The 23,868-nt window shown below is 43.0% G+C and overlaps 1 protein-coding gene across 3 annotated transcripts in view; it reads left to right on the top strand.

Moving 5' to 3' along the window:
* Positions 1-23,868, top strand: part of SERINC5 (serine incorporator 5) — a 96,165-nt gene that overhangs the window by 49,630 nt on the left and 22,667 nt on the right. For all 3 annotated transcript variants that reach the window (XM_028114530.2, XM_028114529.2, XM_028114528.2), the window contains 3 exons: positions 18,863-19,041; positions 19,551-19,633; positions 21,551-21,644. In XM_028114530.2, coding sequence (XP_027970331.1) covers positions 18,863-19,041; positions 19,551-19,633; positions 21,551-21,644 — 356 coding nt within the window. The remainder of the gene's footprint in view (positions 1-18,862; positions 19,042-19,550; positions 19,634-21,550; positions 21,645-23,868) is intronic.

The raw sequence follows: 23,868 nt of genomic DNA, 5'->3' as shown, positions 1-23,868 counted from the left end.
CTACTTGGAAGCAAATGATGACACTTTGAGGTTTTGGTCCCCTTGGAATCTGCCTGGCTTTTTAAGACGGAGGAGAAAGGGAAAGGTTCTCCTTGTTTCCTGTGGAGGAGGGGCCTCTAAAACCCAAGCTGCTTTGGAGAGGGCAGGACAGGTGATTTATGTGGCCCTCAGGCCTTCCTCCCTGTGAGCTCAGGTGCCAGGCCAGCGTAGGAAGAGCCTTAAATGGGCCTAACCTGAACCGTATTAGATCCATTTTTTTCACTCGCGTCCCACATTGTCCCCAGGCTGCTTTCATTCATTGAGATGGGTGGTAGATTAATGCCTGAACTGGCTCAATCTTCGCTCTTTATTTTCTTCGGAACCCAAACACATGTTTCACATTGTAGAGTGCTGGTTTTTGTGTTGTTATATGTTTGCTCTAAACTTAAAGTTTTTTCAAAGATTTTATTTATTTATTTGACAGAGAGGGCACACAAGCAGGGGGAGTGACAGGCAGAGGAAGAAGCAGGCTCCCCGCTGAGCAGGGAACCCTGGGATCATGACCTGAGCTGCAGTCAGATGCTTAACCAACTGCGCCACCGAGGCGCCCCAAGCTTAAATTTTGAAGAATTATTCTTGGTATTGAGAGGAGAGGCTATTAAGATCTTTGTTTTTGATAGCAACCTTTTTTGTTCCTTCATTTTTTATTTGTTAATTAATTAACTAAAGTAAACTCTGTGCCCAACATGGGGCTCAAACTCATGACCCTGAGTTCAAGAGCACATCCTCTTCTGAGTCAGCCAGGTGTGTCTGTTCATTTGCTTTAGAAGACATTCTGCTTTGTTTGTAATCTTACTTGGTTTCTTTTGGAAACATGTTTTACCTTATACAGTCTTTTCTCGTGGGTTTAGGTCCATTTTCCTTTAAGTGAGAATGCAAAAACCCAGTTTTTGCATTGGTGGTTCTTGCCCTGGATGAAAAGAGCTTTGTGGTTATTTTCAGCACAGGGCGATAACGCTGCAGGGCAGGGTGGCTTTTTAAGGACCCGTGGGCAAGGTCTATAGGATGTGGACTGGAGCAGGTCTCCTGGCTGCAGTGTCTTTTTTTTTTTTTTAAGATTTTATCTATTCGTTTGAGATAGAGAGAGCAGCAAACTGGGGGGAGGGGCAGAGGGAGAGGGAGAAGCAGGTTCCCCGCTGAGCAGGGAGCCCAACGTGGGGCTCCATCCCAGGACCCTAGGATCATGACCTGAGCCGAAGGCCGATGCTTAACCGACTGAGCCACCCAGGCGGCCCCTCTTCAATGTCTTAAAAGCAGTCCTTACATTCCATTCTCTTCTGGGACTTGCTGCAAGTCAGCCAGCCTGATGTTAGAATGCCTCCCTCCAGGCGTCAGCCCATGCCATACCCAGAGATTGCAGGTGAGCCCAGGACTCGTGCATTGGCCTACAGGCTCTTGTTTGGACAGTGGTTTTTATTATCATTAGTTTAAAATTTTAAACTTGGCTCCTTTAGGAGGGGTGAGCATGCCGTGGTTCCTCAGAGGCCCCATCACTAGTTTACTTACACTGTGTCTCACACATTACTTCTTGCCCCCGAAGAAAGGCATGTGGATTTGCCACTCCTGAAGTAGCTTAAACTCTTTGAGTTCACAAATGTCTGACAAAGCTATCAATATGAAAATGGACACGAAACTTCTCTTACCCCACCTACCCTGAGCTCTGGAGAAGTTGCTGAGTGGAATGTGCTAGAGTGGTTTGTGCAAATCTACGCCCACAGCCCCAGGCCCAGATCCAAGAAGCCCTTCTCTGCTGTAAGTAGTCTACCCTCTTGCTCACTGGAATCAGGCATTTTTATCCAAGTAACTGTTTAGAAATTGAAATTGTCTTGATCACTTTGGTCCACTGGACTCAATGGACCACTCAGTTTTAGGGCTAATGTGGGGTGGAGGTAGGACACTGAATTGGATCTAAACCAGGCCTCTCCTTCCTCAAGTAACATTCATCACCCCCCCACCCCACCCCCACTTTTATTTATTTATTTAAAGATTTATTTATTTTGAGAGGGCTGGGGAGGGGCAGAGGGAGAGGGAGGGAGAGAGTTTTGAGCAGACTCCCTGCTGAGCTCCCGACAGGGAAGTGGGGGGCGGGGTTGGTCGGGGGAGGCACTCAGTCTCAGGACCCTGAGATCATGACTGGAGCTGAAATCAAGAGTCAGACGCTCAACTGACTGAGCCACCCCGGCGCCCTACCACCCCCCCACTCTAAAAATCTTCAGTACATACTGTAATCAATCACAATTTCTACATTTATTGTGAAGTCCAAAATTTGTCAGGACGCGGGAAAGGAGATGAATGTTAAGGCTGCTAACTGGATTTAGACCCTTTGAACAAAGGTAACAAGATAGGCCTAAAGAATTTTTCTCTGTTTATTAAAAAAATCCCATCTCTCCCAACACATTCCCTAGAGGTGTGATATGTACATTTTTTATATCTGTATTTCTCAGTCATTTTCACTGTTCATTATTGTCTTCCTCAGGAGGCGAAAGGAGAAGGAGATACGGTAGAGGGAAATTCATGTATATTGCCAGCATTAGTGTAAGATTATGTGGAAGTAGATGAAAGTGAAATAGTTAAAGAATTATTTGTAGCCCGTCTGGTGCCAAGGCCACACCCAAATCTTGTAGTATCCCCATCACCCAGAACAAAGTGTTCATCCCCGCCTTGCCTGAGCCTGAAACACTGCCCTCTGACCCTTCTCATTCCCTTCCCTTTTTTCCCTGGGGCAGCTCATTCATTTCTAGCTTTGGTTATTTCAGTACGTATATCTGCTAATCAGGGCATGCTTTTCTTTTCCTTTCTTTTCTTTTCTTTTTTAAATATTTATTTGAGAGAGAGAGAGAGCTCTAGAGAGAGAGAGCCAGAGAGCAGGAGTGGCAGGCAGAGGGAGAAGCAGACTCCCCTCATGAGTAGGGAGCCCGATGCGGGGCTTGATCCTTGGACCCTGGGATCATAATCTGAGCCCAAGGCAGATGCCCAACTGACTGAGCCACCCAGGTGCCCCACGGCATGCTTTTCTTGGGACAGTGCTTGGTACCCTGTCAAATGCCTTCCCTCTCTTTTTTTCTAGATCCAGTGCTTGACCACACACTTTCCCCAGACAGGTCATAAAAGTATTGATTAGGTTTCCACTGTGCATTCCGGTCAGTTTTGATTTACCCCCACCAGGCTCCTTGATGTCTTATTCCAGTTTTGTTATTTCCTGAACAATTAGTCAGTTCATTGACAAATTAACAACACTTTGGTGGTTCCTGGTATTGACAGAGGTTTGATCCAATATGTTTGAGGGTCTGGAGTTTGGTAGATGAGCTACCTTACTTTTTAGTTTTAACCTGCAGTGTTAAGAGGAATGTGAAGGCATTAGAGTCAGTATTGTTTGTGGGAAAAGCTTTTTCTGTGCTAGTCTCAGGGGATTAAAAAAAAAAGTAAAAACAAAGTTTCTAGTTAAAGTATCTAGTTAAACAGATAAGAAATGGAAAACAGATACTGTGTTATGATGTGTTCTGCCCTGTGAAGAGACAGCAAATATCATATGGTGTTAAGGGTTATGCAGAGAAAATAAGTACCTCTTTTAGAGTATGATTTAAATAGAAGGTTAGAAGGATTTTTGTTTTTTTCCCCAAGATTATTATTTTTTAAATATTTATTTGAGAGAGAGAGCATAGGAGAGAGAAAGTGTTGCGGGGGAGGGGAAAGCAGAGGGAGAGGGACAAGCAGACTCCGTGCTGAGCGCAGAGCCTGACGTGGGTCTGGATCCCACGATATCATCACCTGAGCCAAAAATCCAGAGTCGGCCACTTAACTGACTAAGCCACCCAGGCATCCCCCAAAATGTTATTTTTACGTATCTCTACACCCAGTGTGGGCCTTGAACCCATCACCCTATGATCAAAATCAAGCTGGCCCAAGCCCGCTAGATGCCCCAAAGGTTAGAAATTTTAAAAGTGGGAGAATCTTAAGTCAGAATCCTAACGAGACCCCTCATTTGACAGGTGAGAGGGTGGGGCTCTGGGCCGTGGCTCGTCCAAGGCTGTGACCCCAGGTGGAGCTGAGACTAGAGCCCCAGGAGGGCTGGCGTCCTGGCTGCCTGGCCGGTGCTGTCCCTGACTGCACCCCCTGGGTTTGGTTGTCCCTCGGGTATTTGCAGAAGTGTAACAGGGAAGGCCTTAGCAAACTTAGTCTTCCTCCCGAATGCTCATCTTTCTTCTGGAGCCAGTGGTGAGGAAGTATTCCTTCTGGAACTAGCACTGCCTCGGGCCTGTGGCAGCTTTCTTAGCTTATCTTCCCCACCTGCTGCTTTCCTGTGGTGAGGACCAGAAGCTGGGCTCTAGGGATGACGGTTGGTCTGACTCAGAAAATAGGAGGAACCACAAATCTAGTCTTTGTTTATTTGGTGGCTTTGCATCTAAAACACAAACTGCCTTCGGGTTGTGTTTGGTGTCATTATATTTTAAAAAGTAAACAAATATCAGCAATGAAAAAATATTCCACTTTCTGTCCCAGCCTAGAATGACAGGCTTTCATGCTGAAGCTAGAAAGTCTGGCTCTTGTTTTGATTTTGATGTTTACCAGCTGAATGTTAAGAAAACTGTGTACCTAAGACCTAGTATCAGGTGTCATTCTGGAGCATTAAAGCTCTATAGAGTAGTAGACTTCCCATTCTTAGCTGGCATTTTATTATGTTTTTGTGTTAGAACCAGTGTCAAATTAGCAAAAAAAAGAAAGAAAAAAAATTGCTGACCTGATCAGTTCTTTGATTCTGGAGTTTATGTTGTTGTTTTTTTAATCTAGCTGGGGTAGAATGCTTTCTAGAAGTTCTCTTTCTGAACAGCAGCTGAGTTCATTGTACTGTTGTACCTTGTTTGTGTCGAGTGTATCAATGAGTATGTTTCTGAGGTTAAAGATGGGTTTGGGCCCTCAAACCTCAAGTCCTTGATAGGACACCACGGGAATATTTTCACTGTGGCCTAATGAGAATTTTCCTGTGGGGTGCTGGCAGTGAGGTTCTGCCTCTTAATACTCTGGGTCTCCTCCCCTCCAAGTGGGAGTGACTTTGGGGGCACATGTTTCCAAACAACCTTAGCTTTGGTCTAAATTCCATCCAGACCTAACACCACGTGGGAGAAAACAAAGAGTCCCTGCAACCCTCCCATCCCTCACCCCTCCCCTTGCTTGGGCCTCACCCTCCTGCTCACAAGTGAGTTCCGGGAAAATGATGGTGGGAAATAGTTCTGTACTACAAGCAGCGATTTGAACTAATGGATACCCTGCTGAGAGTCTTTTTTGAATCTGAACCAAGGGTAGAGAAGTTTGATCCTTGTCCAGGAATAATGAGCTTGCCAGGAGCCAGAGAACAAGAAACAACAGTCATTGTCTTTGGACTGGAGGATCCATTACCTAGAAACTTTTGGGGGGGGGGCATCAGGTGTTAAAGAGGATCTCTCTTTCAGGATGGATCTGACTGTGGGACGGGGAGAATGAACCCCCTTTTCTGTCATCTTCCAAAAGCATCTCTTCATCGACTGTCTGCTGTTGGGACCTTGGAGCCCTCCTCTGCAGATAAATAGAACAGACAAGAGCTTACAGTTGGAAATGAACAGTTCTGTCATTATAGAAACAGGCCCGAGGGAGCAGACAAATGGCACGACACAGAAAGAACTAAGAGTCAGTAGCCTCAGAACGCTGGGAGCAGGAAACATAAATATTGTGAATAGTTGAGTCTTGATGCTCTTCAGAATTTCAAAGGGTGATCATGTTACTTGGTTAAACTGTAATCCAGTTTGTGCTTGAAGAAGTCTTTTAAGTCCAATAATTCCTTCCTCCCTCCTGTCTTTTGTTCTTTCCTACCTCAGTGCCCTGGGCGAGGTGCAGGGGATGTAAGTAGTAACACAGTTGTCCTTGGAGAACCAGACCCCACGTAGGGGAAGAAGAGAACGGTTTGGTAATTGTATGCAGAAGGAGCCCCTTGATGCTGGACTGCACAAATGCACGTGGGCGTGTTTGAAGAGCTACAAGTGTGTGAACTCCATTAGTGACTCGGAGACAGTGCTGTCAGCTTAGCCATCATTTCTGTTGACTTTCAGGGTCACATTAGCACTCAGGAATGTTTTCTCTGTGTCCTTGTCTGGAGACAGGGGAGCTGAGGGGAGGGAGGAGGTTTGTGAGGGAATGGAGTGTGTAGCCCTCTAAAGCAGCCTTGAGCTTAATCACTAGGGGGTCAGGCATTTTAGGGGTGGGGTTTTTAAATTTCAGTGATGACTGTTTCTACAGTCTTAAAATAAGTCTAAAATTATCTTTTGAAATGCCGGCTTTCATCAGAGTGGGTTTTATTTTTGGTTGTACAGGGTGTGTTTGCACAACAGATGTGAGGACTTTTTTCTGTTAGAGCTTTTGAGGGCTTCTGGCCCGCAGAGAGGACTGGGACTCCCAGGCATGTCCTCGCCCTTCTCCTCCACCACCCTGCAGATAAATTAAAATACTTAATTTACGGCTCTAAAAATGGCATACGAGAGATGTACAATTGGATTCATTTAAAGCACAAGTTCCATTTTGGGACAGCAGCGCTCTAGAGGAGAGAAAGAGTCTCCATGGAGGTGAGAAGGCGGGGCAGAGTCCTGGGACACTCAGAAGACAGTCCAAATGGACCTCTCTGCTCCTCCGTGGCTTTTGATCTGTAGAGTAAGTTACCCCACTTGTCATTTGCCTTTGAGATGTTAATTTATATTCGCCAGTTGTACACTACTCCCCAGCTGTTGTTCCTGGTAGTGTAGGCTGGTGAACTTTTCCTGTAGAGAGCCAGCTAGAAAACATTCTCTGGTCTGGGGGTGTGTTGTCTCTAGCAACTACTCAGACTCTGCCGTTGTAAGGCAAAAACAACCAAAACAATGTGCCAACAAATAAGTGTGGCCGTGTTCCAATAAAACTTTATTTTCATAAACAGAAGCTAGCGGGATATGATCCACAGTCTATGAGTTTTTGATTCTTGTGTTCGATCATCAGTGGCCCTATGCATGTCATATGCAGTCAATCCCTCCTCCCTGGGGGGAGAACTTCAGTGGCTTAAAAGTTATGTTGAAGGCACCAGAGTCTTTGCTTAAGTTGTAGATAATTGGGATGTGTCAACCACATGCTAGGTCGATGAGACAAGACTATTGCAGCAATAAATTTAGTGTGACACGTTTAACACTACATCTGTCTTAGTCTGCATGGCCTTTTGAAATAAATGGTAAATTATTCACAGATAAAAATAATTTGTATTCTTTTTATGTAGCCAAATGAAGCATTTTGGTGATCAAGAAAAAGTGGGGAGGGAAAAATGAGTGTGTGGGTACCTTGGTTCCCCTGCTGCTGAGGACTCCCCATTCCAAGTCCAATAAATGGTAAAACGGGAAAGATGCTGGGCCAGAAACCTAAATGTCCTGGTCCTCAGTACGAGGATTAGGAACTAGGGCCTCAGAAACTTGAAGTTAGAGGTGTGGTAGAGTCCAGTCTTTTGGGGGATATTAGATTCTCATGTCCCACCTAAGGCAAAAATCATGAAGAGTCAAAATTAACCATGAAAATGCTTGAAATATCCATAAAGTAGAACACACATGGTTCTGTGTGTAGAGCCGTTCACTAGAAAGTTAGCTTCTTGTCAGCATGGATTTTTTAAACCCATTTTATTCACTGCTTGTATCCCCTTAATCTAGAACAATACTTGGACATAGATGTGAATGAGTGAGCACATGACTAACCCTGTACTATAAGTATATCTTAATTGTATGACGTAATGTATAGTACGGAAAAAAGATTTCACACTCAAACTCTAGTTTTACTGGGTCTAAAAAAACTATTTATGGAAGACAGTCAAGCACACAGCTGAATTTGTCATAATACATCGTCGCTGTATTCCAAGTCCACATAGTCACAAAGGCAGCTGATTTGGGGTGCGCTTAGGCTCTAAACATGTCTTCCATCTGGTAAGTGATCCGAATAGAAAGTTTTGCCTGTTGAGGTGTTCCGTCCTCTTGTTAGAGAAAGCCCAGCATCTCTGCGTTCACGAGTGATTCTTCACTGGCCTCGTTTCTCTCGGGACAGGTACAAACTCCTTCAGACCCTGTGTTCTATGGGAGGGGCAGGGCAGACAGTAACCTTATTTGCCAGTAAAACAAAGTGCAGTCCTCTCTAGTGAGTTTTAAGTTGTCTCTGAGGTTAGGTGTAGATTTTTTTTCTTAGACTCAGAGGGCCCCATCCCCACCCTACCCCCCTTTGCAGTGTTTTTGGGCAGAGACCCACTCAAGAAAGAGGATTGAAATGCTGACCCTGAGGGGGGCAGTGGAGGATTTCCCGGCTCTGAAAGCTGTGTCCGTAGCCCTTCTAACATTTTTCCTTCCTTTCTTCTACTCTCCCTGTTACTCCAAAGCTTGAGTTCTCAGAAACCCTCCCTGGGGACAGCTCGGCGGTATCTGCTAAAATTTCAAAACATACTAACTTTATGACCCGCAGATTACCTTCTTGGTGTCTGTCCTCCTTGGTGTTTTACATGTGTACAGAGAGAGATGCACAATAGGGAAAATATCCAGGGTACGTTGTTTATGAATTAGTGAAGAAATAATTATGAAAAATCAGAAACACCCTTAAACGTCTGCCATTTGGGTAACAGAAACGAAATTATGGTTGGTATGGACATGCAACCATCCGCAAGACACTGTGAGTGGGGCGTGTCCAGGAGGGTTCATGCAAAGCTGTGACAGCACTTACTACCTCTGGGAAGCAATCAGGTTGGAGGAACAGTGGTCAAGAGGATTGTATTTCCCCTGTATTCGATTTTATTATTTATGTATTTATTTGTCTATTTATTTTGGAAAAGAGAGAGAGAAGGTGCGCAGCCTTGAGTGCGAGGCAGAGGGGAGGGGGCCAGAGGGAGGGAGAGAGTCTTGAACAGGCTCGTGCCCAGCGTGGAGCCGAAGTAGGGCTCCATTTCACAGTCCCGAGACCATGACCTGAGCTGAAATCAAGAATCAGCCGCTTAACCGACTGAGCCACCCAGGAGCCCCTTATGTTTTCTCTGTCTTTATGGTAATTTACATTTTCCTTGGCAATAGGCATATAATTACGTATTGCTGAGTAATCACAAATTAATAAAATTTAGGAACGATCTTTGGACCCCTGCGTTTGCCATTAGGTTTCTTGAAAACAAGGGTAAAAGACCCACTGGGTTCACTTCCTGACCTATACCCAGAGCCTGGCTATCTCCTCAGCCATCTGCATTCTGGCTTCTGTTCCCCCTGGCTCCAGAGAATATTCTCATTCAGTGGCCCAAATGACTGTCGGCTGACAGACCCAATGTTACTCCTCAGTCCTCATCACACTGGCAGTATTTGACCCTGCTGACCACTCTCTGCTTCTTGAAAGCCTTTCCTTCGAATTCTCCTCTTCAGTTCTGGACCTTTTCAGTTTCTTCCTTGAGTTTTTTCCTTCTTCCCAGCCCCTGAATGTTTGTATTCCCCAGGGTTCTGGGCTGTGTCCACCTCGGTCCCCCTCCCCTCCTTCACCGCCTTCCTCTCCAGGGGAGTTTACTTACTGCCTTTGAATGCCTGCCTCCTCTGCCATTTCTGCTGGGCTACCAAATCTCTAGTCCAGCTCTCTTCCTGGAGTGCTGCTCCCTTGCTTAGTCACCTGCTCACACTTGCCCTTGATACAGGCACCTCCAGTGCAATTTTTTAAAAGATTGTTATTTTTTCATCTGACACACACACACACACACACACACACACACACACACACGCACACACAGCACGTGCACGCATAGGCAAGGGGAGTGGCAGGCAGTACTGAGCAGGGAGCCCAACCTGGGGCTCGATCCTAGGACCCCCGGGATCATGACCTGAGCCGAAGGCAGATGCTTAACTGACTGAGCCACCCAGGTGTGCCTGCAATTTTTTTTTTAAGTGAAGTATTGCCCCACCACTTTGAAACTGCTCTTCTGTGATCCTGTTCCCCACTGGTCCGCCGTTGGATCACCTGTCAAGCTAGAGAAACCAGGATTCTTATACCTGAGTTCCTCTGCCTTTATTTGTAGGCTTACCCCAGATCAGCAAACAGGACCTACCCATTCCTGGGCCCCAATTCCCCAAATGCTTTGCCTCATTGAAGAGTTATATAAGTTTTCACTGGGATTGACTTACTTCTCATTCAAGACCGGTTCCTGGTTCCGTTTACTAAAGTTTGTACATTCCACTTTTGATGTTAACTAATTCTCTTATGGAGATTGACTTTAGTTAGTCCTTGTTCCCCTTTTGTGGAAGATCCCTTCATTCCATTATAATTAGTCAGTCCTCTGGGAACTGTCTCGTTTGGATTGAAAACTTTTTGTTTACAGTTTGATCAGAGTTGTTTTCCATCTAATCAAATTTGTGGCTGCTGGATCCTGATGAAATGCTTGTGGTGAAGGAGCTGTGAGCACTAATGCTCGTCTCTGTCTCATGCTTCTGAGATTCTGCAGAGTTACCATTGGGAGCATTGAGTTCCTGATTTCAGAGGTGACAGGGTCAGATAAAACTAGACTGTTTTTTAGTTCCTGTTGTGGCTTTTAACAATGACAAATGTAGACTTGCCTTTTAAGAATATTTAGAAACCCGCACAAAAGAGAAGCAGGTATCGGTTGTTGGTACTGATTTTAAATAGACCCCCCCCCCAATCCCAAAAACGGCCTCAAAGATATTCACCTGTCAAGGAATGAGCCTAGAGGTGGTCCCCCGGGAGCACAGAAGCTGACCTCAGCATTCCCCATTTCACAGCTCCTGTCCGTCGGTGGGTAGCAGACAGACATGGCTGGCATGGACCTGGAGTTTTTCCACAGAGAAAAACAAATCATCTTAGAAAGTTTGAAGAGTAAGTGGAATTCCAGAAAGAGGAGAGGCAGACAGAAAGAGGCTCTGGTTCTGAAATTCATGTTCAAGTAAGGGGTATTAAATAGAACTTGCAGATCCAGTTCTTCTAGTTTTCAAGCTATGCCTCAGGCCAACGTGCCCAAAGCTTTCTTGGCACCTGGGATTCATGCAGCTTTCTAGAAATATGATAGAATGTAAGAATCATTAGCTTTGCTTATATACCATTTTCTTAATTCTCCCAAATAACACTTTCATATCGGAAGGGCACCTCCACTCTCATCTTCCTCCTCTCTGTTTCTGTAAGAACCCTCCCAAAGTCTGTTCTTTTAGGTTTGCAGCATCTGGGCCCCTGGCCAGCCAGAGCTGTATGTGGGTCTTTCTGTGGCTCTTCTGTGGTTTCTTTATATTTATTCATCTGAGATAGAAGTTTGTTTGAGGAGCATAGCTAGCATCTGTCCTGGGTAGGGAACATTGTGTGGATTTTCTTCTAGCTTCCATCTCTTTGCGCTTAATACTTGTGTTGATTTTGAAACTATCTTCCCTGATTTGGGAGTTCAGATCTATTTTCTTTTGAGTGGTGACTATTACAATATGAATCCTGGGTAAAGTAAATAGAACACCAACTAAATTCTAAAATGCTTATTCCCCCCACGTGTAAATCAGAACATAGGAACCTGTCAGTCATTCATGTAATGTGCTGATTCCCCTCTCCCAAAAGTTCTTTTTATAAAATAGATAGCACCTTAGAATTTAAGGAAATTTACTGTGTGTGTGTTTTTTTTGTTGTTGTTGTTCTGTTTTGTTGTTTTGTTTTTAAGTAGGCTCCATGACAGAGAGTTGCATGCTCTCCAGACTGAGCCAGCCAGGCACCCCAGGAAGTTTACTTAATGGGCATTAGGGATTAGGAACCATGACAAGCACTTTTCAAGGATTGACTAATTTAATTCTCAGGACAACTTCGCAAGGTGGTGGCAATAGTGTTTTGTTGGACAAGTAGGGAAATTGAGGCTCAGAGAGAGTGTGGAATTTGCTCAGGTTAGTAGTGGAATTAGGGTTAGAAGTCCACTGAGTCCTTGTTTATCCTTACCGATAATTTGATGGCTTTGAGTTTGGCTGCCTTGAGGATTAAAAGGAAACCTCTTGCCCACAGGTCCCTATGGAACCAACGTAGAAGTAGTGTCCTTGGATGCCCAGAGCCAGACTTAAAAGAGGCAACACCCTGAGCAGGTCCGTCGCCTTCACCCCACAGTGTAAAGTCTGTGTGTGATTTATGTTTTCTTTTTCTAAAACTGGGATGGAGCTCGGAGCAGCAAATATTTAACCAGAGCAAATTCTCCTTGGTAAATTCCATTGGCTCGTGTAACATAGAGGTTCTTTGCCTAAAAATATTCACCACTTACTGAGGACTAAATGACTAAGTTACCCACAGAACATAAGGCAGGTCTTAGTACATGGAGCAGTGGGTTGTTTGGCTACTTTTATTTTGGAGAAAATAGTCAGTGCCACATACTCACCCTTTGTGAGGCTGAGAGTCCCTGGGACTAAACAAGGGAGGGGTTTGGGTGGGGGGATGATAGAATGGGAGTTTAGGCCCTATTGGCATTAGCCTTCTCCTTGAAATGGGTATGAGGAAGGTTGGGGTGGGGGGAGAAGAGACTGAAGGTAAAAGATGGGCTGGTGGAGATGAAAGGGGTACCGACTTAACATGTATTATAGTTGGGGGGAGAGGGAGATGTCAGGAATTAGTTTTGTTGATTGAGTAGAAGAGAGAAGGGAAGGAAGAAAAAAAGCTGAATATTGTATAGAGCTTTAATCCTATATAAATAAAACAGCCTAATAAGTGAAGTGTTGTCATACCTCCGTGAATATAGCTTTTACAGATTTAAACCAGTATTACCTATTTGTTACAGTACTACTCAATATGGGTAGAGCTTTTGTTTCTCGCTAAGAAGTTCTGAAACATTCACTTTGTGTGGGATCTCCCATTATGTCAGTGTCTGAAGAATTTATTATTTATTTTTTACGTATGTATTTATTTTTAAAGACTTATTTATTTGAGAGAGAGAGAGAGAGAGAGAGTGTGCACACGTGCTAGCAGGGGGAGGGGCAGAGGGAGACAAGCCGACTGGGGTGCCTGCCACTGGGCTTGATCCCAGGACCCTGAGATCATGACCTGAGCAGAACTCAAGATGCTTAACTGACTGAGCCACCCAGGTGCCTCTGTTATTTATTTATTTTTGAAAAAAAAATTTTTAAATTAAGTTTTATTTTACTTCCAGTTAGTTAAGATACAGTGTTATATTAATTTCACGTGTACAATATAGTGATTCAACAATTCCATATATCACCCAGTACTCATTTCATGACAAGTGCACTCTTTAATCCCCATCACCTATTTAACCCAACCTCCACCCCCCTACCCTCTGGTAACCATCAGTTTGTTCTCTATAGTTCAGAGTCTGTTTCTTGGTTTCTCTCTCTCTTTTTTTCCCCCTTTGCTCATTTGTTTTTTTTCTTAAATTCCACATATGATTGAAATCATATGGTATTTGTCTTTCTCTGACTGATTTATTCCACCTAGCATAATACTCTCTAGCTCCATCTATGTCATTGCAAAAGGCAGGATTTCATTCTTTTTTATGGCTGAGGAATAGTCTGTTATATACATATGTATGTGTATATGATATACACATGTATATATGTATACATATATTCATACCACCTCTTTTTTATCCATCCATCTATTGATGGACAGCTGGGCTGCTTCCATAATTTGGCTATTGTAAATAATGCTGCTATAAACATAGGGGTGAGGATGCATGTATCCCCTTGAATTAGTGTTTTTGTATCCTTTGGGTAAATACCCAGTAGTGCAATTGCTGGATCATAGGGTAGTTCTATTTTTAACTTTTTGAGGAACCTCCATACTGTTTTCCAGAGTGGCTGTGCCGGTTTTCGTTCCCACCAAGAGTGCGAGAGCATTCCCCTTTCTCCACATCCTTGCCAACATGTGTATTTCTTGTGTTGTTGATTTTAGCCATTCTGACAGGTGTGAGATGATATCTCATTGTAGTTTTAGTTTGTATTTCCCTGATGGTAAGTGATGAGCATCTTTTCATGTCTTCCTTGGAGAAATGTCTATTCATGTTTTCTGCTGAGTTTTTAATTGGATTATTTGTTTTTTGGATGTTGAATTTCTGAAGATTTTAACCCCATGAGTTTGCTCACTTGTGGTAAAACACAGCTAAAAATTCAGACTCGTTCAGAAAGCACGTGCTGACTTCTCTCATTACTGCATGGGGGTGCTTCCTGTGTCCTTGTGTCTAGTCCCGATTACTGTACCGAAGCAATTTCCAGACCAGACATTCTCACTGGGATGCCCAGGTGCTTCCAACCCTATAAGTTAACACAAACTCCTGATCTATTCTTCTAGTTCAACTGTTTGTCCTCTGCCAACCCTACTTCCCTACCAAACAACACCTGCCCCCCCCTTCATTTATTTGTCATCCATACGGTCCTGCCAACTATGACCTCTACCTACAGAATTTCTGGTGTCCCTGCCAGTGGTTTACCTTCTTCATCCATTACCTGGACTATTAAACCAGTGGCTTTTCAACTTACCCTCCTGCCTGAAACTGGTCACCTTTCTAGTCTGTCCTCCACATTGTAGCTTTAATTGTTGTTTCTCCTGCTTATAGGATGGGGGCCAGACTTGTTAGCATAGAGTACTCCTGGCCTCTTGCGGCAAGACTCTGAATTCTTTTGAGCTTTATCTTGTGCCAAGGAATACTTTTTTTAGTTATGTCTCATGCAACATTTAGGATAAGTATGTCCCAAATATTGTATGGGGCATTGTTAGAAGGTAGGAGAGGAACAGTAAAGTATCCCCCAAACTAAGAAGGCAATTTTGAGACTGGAAAATGAAGCAAGCGACTCCATGCAGTTTACAGAGTTTTATTCAGGGTACCTTATTGACAGTGGGGGTGAGGCAGGAATGGCGGGTGGATCTGGCAGAGGATGATCCACGGCAGCTGCAGTTATTCTCTGCAGAGCCCAGACCTTAGTCCAGATTTTCTGGAGTGAGGGGACATGCAGAAGGGTACTATAGTGAGATCAGAAGCTTCGCATGCACCTAATAGCTAACCTTTAATTAGATCTTGTGGCACCACCTGTGGTATATCTAACAAATTCACGGGAGGCCAAAACAAGCCTTACCCCCAACCCCTATCCTCGGCTTGGCAGACATTTCTAAGGTATGTGTGTTAATCTTCAAGGGACCCCAAGAGGGGTCATCGAGTGAACACAAACTAAATGGAGGGCCAAAGATGGAGTCACCTACTGTCAGCACTCCTGCAGACATACTTACATTAAACAATTAGTCATTGTTTAATCAAAACTTAAATTTAACTACACATTTTGTATTTTATCTGGCAATCCTGCATGTCTGCTACTTTGTTTTGTAGCCTGTTCAGAAATACAGTAGTGTCTCTCTCTATGCATTTACATCTTGATTGGATCTAAAAAAAAAAAAAAAAATTGCAGTTGCAGGAACTTTGTGAGTACAAAATATTTGACATTTCTTTATGAAATCTTTCATATCCATCTGTTCACAAATAAGGAGCTATATTTAATTGGGTCTCAGCAACAATGCATTTTTGCCTGAGACACTAACTTGAAAAAATATGTTGTTTTGGAAAAACATGTTTCAGATTAGGGTGTAGTAATGACTGTGGACCTTTTCTGAGTGGAGGGAATCCTCAGTCAGGAAAATGAACTCCAGTTAAATTTAGTCTTCTTTTTGCTTATGGAAATAATGAATAATAAATAGCTTCAGTTACTATTGTTTCTTTCTTTCTTTCTTTTTTTTTAAGATTTTTTTTATTTGACAGAGAGAGATAGTGAGAGCAGGAACACAAGCAGGGGGAGTGGGAGAAGGAGAAGCGGGCTTCCTGCTGAGCAGGGAGCCCGATGCGGGGCTCGATCTCAGGACCCCGGGACCATGACCTGAGCTGAAGGCAGACGTTTAATGACTGAGCCACCCAGATGCCCCTACTATTGTTTCTTTAAGATCTTTCCTGAGGATAAAGCTAAATTGTCATGGTTCAATTTTACTTCCAGCTTTGTGTCATTTTTTCCCTCTGCAATATTTTTTGTCTTGTGAATAAGTTACAGTGTGATTTTCAACTTATTTTTTATTCTGAAGAATGTTCATCTTTAATGTTGATAAAAAGCAAGGTTTGTTTGTTTTTTTGTTTTGTTTTGTTTTTTAACCACTGGCTAGATCTTTATTTTCCAACATTAGTAGTAATAGACATATCCTGCTTGTTCTCATTATGTAAGATTTTAGTTATTCTGATAATATGCATAGGTTTTACATTGAAACCTTCTAGTTGAACTAGAATAAACCATTGTCAACCTTTATCAGAAGATTAAGACTCATAAAGAATGCCAGTGAATTAAAAAAAAGCCCAATTAATATCCAATTCACAGAGAAAAATGCCAGTGAATTAAAAAAAAAGCCCAATTAATATCCAGTTCACAGAGAAAAATACAGATAGCCATAAATTTAACAGAAGATGTGAACCTTACTTGTAATGAGGAAGATGGACATTGAAACACGATAGTGTTTTTTATTGTTGGGAAGGAAATTTTTTCTCTACCCTTCAAGAATCTTCTGGCTGGTCTAAAAATTAAATTGACATGAGACAGATTAATCTGGGAGAGTCAAACTTAATTTTGTACGTTTGTGGAATCCACATAATTTCATAAGCATGAGATTCCAAAGATGGGCAAAATGAGGTATATATGTCATCCTGAACTAAGGAGAAGGGGGAAGGGGCCTGAGACTTCAATGAGAAGAAAAGCAATTCCCAGGAAGATGAAGAGGCATAAATGTTTGGTAAACAAATGTTTGCTGGGCCATATAGAAGCAAGGGACAGAGAGAGGAATTTTTACAAATAGACCTTGCTCAATTCTTCTTGTCTGCCACACTGAGTATGCTGTACTTCTCTGTGGTGGTAGCTCTCTTCCTGGAGCAGGTCTTTTATTAAATTCTCCTCCCCCGCCCCCCCAAATCTAAATTTTTTTAGGCAATTAGGGAAGGTCAAAGTTTTTTTGAGTCTCCTGGAACATGATTGTTTTCAGATCAAAATAATTCACATACCAAAGTGCCATATCTTGGGGCCATTTGTTCTGAAACTTTACATTATCTTTAAATTGGATGTTCAGGTTGGGAATGTGAGCAGTCTCAGATGTTACTGATGAGATATAAATTGGTTCAGTCTTTGAAAGCGTGGTTTGACTTTACCTCTTGAAACTTTAAAATTTGATTCCATTTCTAGGTCAGCAGTCTATCCCATATAAATAATGGCACGTGTACAATGAAGCATGCATAACAGTGTTTATTGAGTCAGTGTGTGTAATAGCAAGAAAACACAAGTAACAGAAAACAAAAAAATCCTCCCCAACATGTTCACTGTGGGAATGCTAATCACTTTGATCTATTCTTACTATAAAATATTAAATAGTGGTTAAAAAGTGGATTGGAGGGGGGCCTGGGTGGCTCAGTCGTTAAGGGTCTGCCTTTGGCTCAGGTCATGATCCCAGAGTCCTGGGATCGAGTCCCACATCTGGCTCCCTGCTCAGCAGGGGGTCTGCTTCTCTCTCTGCCTCTGCCTGCCTCTCCCCCTGCTTGTGCTCTCTCTCTGTCAAATAAATAAATTAAATCTTTAAAAAAAAAAGTGGATCGGAATTTTATGTATAATTAATAGGGAAAGATCTCCACGGCTTATTGTTAATTGGGAAAAAACATATTTTAGAACAATACATATACTCTTTTATTTAACTAAGTTGTTTGTTTATATACTGTGTATGCGCTGTACAAGTGTATGTATGTATATGTGGGTATATTATGAGTGAGAATTAGGGATGGGGACACACTTGTAAACTCATAAAAATACCCACCAAATTGTTAACTCTTGAGGAGAGGAGTGATATTTTGGGGTGGGAGTGAAAGAAGTCTTTCACTTTTTATTCTATATATGCATTTCAAGAAAAAGATATCCATGTGTTACAAGTATAATTTTTTAAAATCCTGATACTTGATTTCAGAATTCATTTAGGCTAAGTAAAGGTGAAGTGGTATGCTATAGCACTGTATCTTTAAAAATGATTCAGGGATTCTTGGGTGGCTCAGTTGGTTAAGCAGCTGCCTTCGGCTCAGGTCATGATCCCAGGGTCCTGGGATTGAGTCCTGCATTGGGCTCCCTGCTCAGCAGGGAGCCTGCTTCTCCCTCTGCCTGCCACTCCTCCTGCTTGTGCTCTGTCTCTCTCTGACAAATAAATAAATAAAATCTTTAAAAATAAATAAGTAAAAATTATTCAGAAAAAATTAAGAAAAAGTCTTTGGAAGAGGGACTTTTTTCTCAGTCTGCATTTCTCTGTGCACAAGGTGCATTTCCATGTTGGATTTTGACTTGTAGGCTGAACAAACACTTCATGACAGCCCCTCTTTTTTTTTTGTAAAGATTTTATTTATTTATTTGACAGAGAAAGACACAGTAAGAGAGGAAACACAAGCAGGGGGAGTGGGAGAGGGAGAAGCAGGCTTCCCGCAGAGCAGGGAGCCTGATGTGGGGCTCGATCCCAGGACCCTGGGATCATGACCTGAGCCGAAGGCAGATGCTCAACCGCTGAGCCACCCAGGCGCCCCCATGATAGCCCCTCTTTACCAGGGGCTTTTATTTTATTTTATTTTAACCCAAATGAATTTTATTTTATTTTATTTTATTTTTTAGAAGTCTGTTTATTTTTGAAGTAATCTCTACACCCAGCATGGAGCTCAAACCCACCACCCCAAGATCAAGAGTCCACATGCTCTTCCGACTGAGCCAGCCAGGCGCCCCTCTCTCTACCCAGTTTTAACAGATGACTTTTCTCTCTTTTTCCTCAGATTCCTTTTTACGAAGATATTTGTAAAGGCATTAAAGCTGGTGACACCTGTGAGAAGCTGGTGGGGTATTCAGCAGTGTACAGAGTCTGTTTTGGAATGGCCTGTTTCTTCTTCATCTTCTGCCTCCTGACCTTGAAAATCAACAGCAGCAAAGGGTGTAGAGCCCACATTCACAATGGGTAAGTCTTTGGTCTTCAGGGGTGGGGGTGGGCAGTTTGCCCTTTCCTGATATTTAGAACACTGTTCCTTCATCTCTTGTACTCATCAGACTGTCTAACTGCTCTTCCTCTAGTTGACATTGTTGACTCTGACTTTAGGGAAGGTGGGACTTGTCACCCCTCGGTGGCCTACACCCCGCGGTGGCCTAAGACCTAGAATCCTGTTTGTAACACTTAGTACCGCGAAGAGAGTTGCAGCAGAGACAAGAGTTTTTATTTCTTGTTAAGACCTGTCCCTACATCATCCCCCCACCCCAACAAAGTGGCGTTTTGTACAGAGGCCACGCTGAGTTGGTCTAATTATGGGAAAAGGCAGTCTCCAGTCACTTAATTACTCCACCTCGATTTGGAAGGAACAGTACCAACAGCAGAAACACGGGCTGATGTGCTTACCTTCTAAGAGCTCTTTTGTCCTTCCATGAATATCATTTAAATACATTTCCTCTTTTTTTTTATTTTTTTCCTTCCAGCTTTTGGTTCTTTAAACTTCTGCTGCTGGGGGCCATGTGCTCAGGAGCTTTCTTCATTCCAGATCAGGAGACCTTTCTGAATGGTACAAATGGGGTATTTGGGGTACCTGTTTATTTTGTTCTTACCCATTTTGTAAAATTGTTGCAAACTGTAGTCCAGGGTGCCTTTGATATTTGGATTAGTGATTTCTTGTGGTTTAATAAAAAATTCCCTTCTTACCTGCCCACACTTCATCCACCGTATCCTCTCCCTCTCCCCTCCTCTCTCCCCTCCCCCACTTCTTGATCTCTCCCCTATTCCCTCTCTTTCTGGCTGAGTGTTACCCTGCAGCCTGGAGAATTCAAATGGTAACTTTAAGGCTATTGGCCTGAAGGGAAAATGGGGCACTTAAAATTTGTTTGAAAACCAGTTTAGCATGTCAGTATGACACCATCAGCCATGTTTGAATAGGCCCAGGGAGGCCTTGCTCTTTCCCAGCACTGCCCAGGAACTCCACCTACACCCGAAACCAACACCAGGTTTTTGAGCAGCTTCAAATCTGCGTGCAGCTGAAGTGAGATCGAGAGGCTTATCTTACTTGTCTAAACTTATCTTACGTGAAACTATACCATTGAATTATGTTTCTTTTTCACCAAATTTACCAAAATTAATTTAATTTGAAGCCTTTAATCATATCTGAAACGGGGGCCTTTTTTCATAAGAGCCAGGGAGGGGAAAAAAGCCTGAATTTCAGTGGCTCAAAACATTGTTTTAACCCAAATGAATTCATTTTTCTAGTTCAGGTAGTAAAAACATTCACGCTGTGTCGGTCAATAACGAGCAGCCCACAGTTCCTCAAATGGTCACTAGGGTCCAGCTAATATTTAGGGTCATACTAGTTTTTTTTTTTTTTTTTTAAAGATTTTATTTATTTGACAGAGAGGGAGAGAGAGAGAGAGCACAAGCAGGGGGAGCAGCAGGCAGAGGGAGAAGCAGGCTCTTCACTGAGCTGGGAGCCCGAGACGTTGGACTTGATCCCAGGACCCTGAGATTGTGACCTGAGCCAAAGGCAGACACTTAATCAACTGAGCCACCCAGGCACCCCTACGGTCATACTAGTTTTATGTAGTCCTTAAGGGAGTTATATCTAAGTCTTGGTTTTTCCCAAAATGCTGTTAACTAGCTTTCTGTTCCCCACAGATATACTTTTATTTATGAAAATGGTAGATTTAGGGGGCGCCTGGGTGGCTCAGTCGTTAAGCATCTGCCTTTGGCTCAGGTCATGATCCCAGGGTCCTGGGATGGAGCCCCGCATCGGGCTCCCTGCTCAGCGGGAAGCCTGCTTCTCCCTCTCCCACTCCCCCTGCTGGTGTTCCCTCTCCTGCTGTGTCTCTCTCTGTCAAATAAATGAAATTTTAAAAAAGGAAAGAAAATGGTAGATTTAGGATGGGAAGGGGCCTAGCAGTCCTCTAGTGCATCTTAGTCATTTTTATAGACAAGCTGTAACCCAGAGGAGTGACATGGCTCTTTCAAAGTTAGAGCTTCCTTGTGGTAGAGAAGTGGATCTGAGTTGCTTGGCCCCCAGTGTGAACCTCATTTCCCTAGTAGTCTCTGGTGGCTCCCTAGACAATACAATCTGAACCTTTTTCCCTCTTAATATGTGTTTTTACTTTTAAATTGTGGGTCATTGTTGATTCTGTGAATGGCTGCATCTGTTAGGCTGCCTGGCAGGTACAGTGTGGAGGTTAAGCTCAGGTGCTCCCAAGCCACACTCCTTGTGCTCACATCCCAGCTACGTCCTTTACTGGCTATGGGACTTTGTCCCATTTACATAGATTCTCAATTTTTCTCATCTGTAAAGTGGGCATAATAGTGGCACCCATCCTATGGGATTGCCTGGAAATTGAATGTGTTGCAGGTACACTAAGAATTCATTAAGATGAATTATAGCCATTATTCTCCTTTGAGCTCAACACTGGAACAATCATCTCATCTCCTTTTGGATGGTTTTCTTTTGCAGCCTGGCGCTATGTGGGAGCCATCGGGGGCTTCATCTTTATAGGCATCCAGCTCATCCTGCTCGTGGAGTTTGCACATAAATGGAACAAGAACTGGTATGTGCATTTTGGGAAAGTTTTCAAGTGAACTCACCCGGTGCTCAGAGAAACTGCCCGCAGGATGGTGTTGATAGAAGCTCGACTCCGAGTTGGCCTGGCCAGGATCAGCGGCCTGCTCACACCTCAGACAGCTTGCCGGCACTTTCCCTGCACTCCTGCTCTTTGAACCTTTTCATTCACTCCTCTCCCATGCTGTTTTTCTCTCCTTTCTACCTTTCCTTCTTCCATTTCGTTTCTCTTCACTTTTTGGCTTTTTCCCATGCTGTCTCGTTTGGGCTCTGAGTCGGCTGCTATTGTGATTTAGCCACACGCAGACCCATTGCTGGCACTTCTTGGCCCTGGCTCCCTGGTTGGAATGGTGGGTGCCTGAAAACTTGGGCAGGCTTTATCGTAGGCTTCCATCCTTAGGAGATTTAAAGAAAGAAAACACTTTGGAGCTGAAAATACACTTCCTGCAAAGAATATGTGATAGGATAGTTCTTCACTTAAATTTTTATTGGTTCCTAGTCAACCTGCCTAAGAGTATAAGGACCCCTTCATTAGGAAGGTCTCTTGTGCTACCTTAGAGAGCCATCCTGAATTTAAAGATACACAGTCTTTCTAACTGCCTTGAACATGGAATTCACATCCTAGGATAAGTGGGAAATGCCAAATATTAATAGCTACTTTTATTTCTATTTATTTTATTGCTGAGCCACATCAAGGGAAGGGCAACTAGATGAGAGTCAGCTCCTTAAATGCTAAGGCCGGGTGGGCTCTCTTTGTGACTCCAGGCAAGGCACTTTGCTGTTCGCTGTCCTACTTTGCGTATAAAATATGAATGAAGGGGCACCTGGGTAGCTCAGTCGGTTAAGCATCTGACTTCGGCTTAGGTCCGGGGACGGAGTGCATGAGCATCAGGTTCCCTGCTCAGCAGGGAGTCTGCTTCTCCTTCTCCCCCTGCCCTGTGTGCAGCTCCCCGCCTTGTGCTCTGTCTCAAATAAATAAATGAGATCTTTTAAAAATATATGAATGAAAATACCTATTGTACCTAGTAAAGATTTTTGTTATTTTGTAGACTTTATATGTATCATGTTATTTTATACTGTTTTGGAAAAAAAATCAGAAATAATGTATGAATTTGAAATTTTTTTTTATCTTGGACAAAACAAAATATATGGTCCAAATTCTTTGAAAATACTTTTTTTTAAGATTTTTAAAAATATATTTGACAAAGAGAGAGCCCAAGCAGGGAGAGTGGCAGAGGGAGAGGGAGAAACAGGCTCCCTGCTGGGAGGACCCCTGAAAATACTTCTCATTCTTTTCATTCTGATTACATTCCTCAGCTTGGTAGTAGTAGTAGTTTCATTTGGGTTTTGGTTTTGTTTCTTTAGAGAACGAATCAAGAGGTGTGTGAGTGAAAGGCTAGTGTTATCGTTTTATAATTGGTAAATATTGGAGTAAGTACCCAAATACTTAGAGTCAGTTTTTAAAATGTTTACAGCACATTGTAGAGTCACATAGGTAGCACTACAGAAATTTATTTTGTCTAATAAAAAATCATCTTAAGTTCTAAAATTTTCACATGTATACTTCAAAACAGGGAATTTTTAAAATAATAACATCTTCAGTACTGAGTGCCTGATTTGCCCATTAAGTAGTATGTTCTCTTGAGAATACTTGTACTTCTTCAGCTCTGATTTGATTGTTTTGATTGATTCTGAAGCCATTTTCTGGGACTAATTGTTGATGCCAAGTTTTAACAGGCATTTTGGAAGAGTTTGGTGGCTATAAAAACCTTCCAGAAACCACTCAATAAGAGCGGCTTAAGAACTTTGCAACAAATGATGTTGTTGTTGTCTCAGCGTTGAGGCTAATATCCCAACAAAATCCCTTTTGTCAACATACTCATAGTTGATTTGTCTGCCTAAAATTAGGATTAAGCTAGGAAGCTCACTAATAATGTACTTTCAGGTAAATTAACTTACTAGTTTTTTGGGGGGGCATCTTTTTTTAACAAAGACTGTTGCTTACAAGGTTAGTCTAGAAAATATAATACATCACTCCTAATGGAACAACCAAAGTGCTTTTTCTTCCCCTTTCTTCTCTGTTTTCTCTCTTCTCTTTTTTTAAGATTTTCTTTATTTGTCAGAGAGAGATAGCACAAGTAGACAGAGCGGCAGGCAGAGGGTGAGGGAGAAGCAGGCTCCCCGCTGAGCAAGGAGCCCAGTGTGGGACTCGA

This window comes from Eumetopias jubatus, unplaced genomic scaffold (genome assembly GCF_037043125.1).
Source record: "Eumetopias jubatus isolate StellerSeaLion01/CBP00866 unplaced genomic scaffold, mEumJub1_p1.0 scaffold_5, whole genome shotgun sequence".
Lineage (NCBI taxonomy): Eukaryota > Metazoa > Chordata > Mammalia > Carnivora > Otariidae > Eumetopias > Eumetopias jubatus.
The sequence above is the reverse complement of the archived record's forward strand: the minus strand, read 5'-3'. Positions and strand labels throughout refer to the sequence as shown.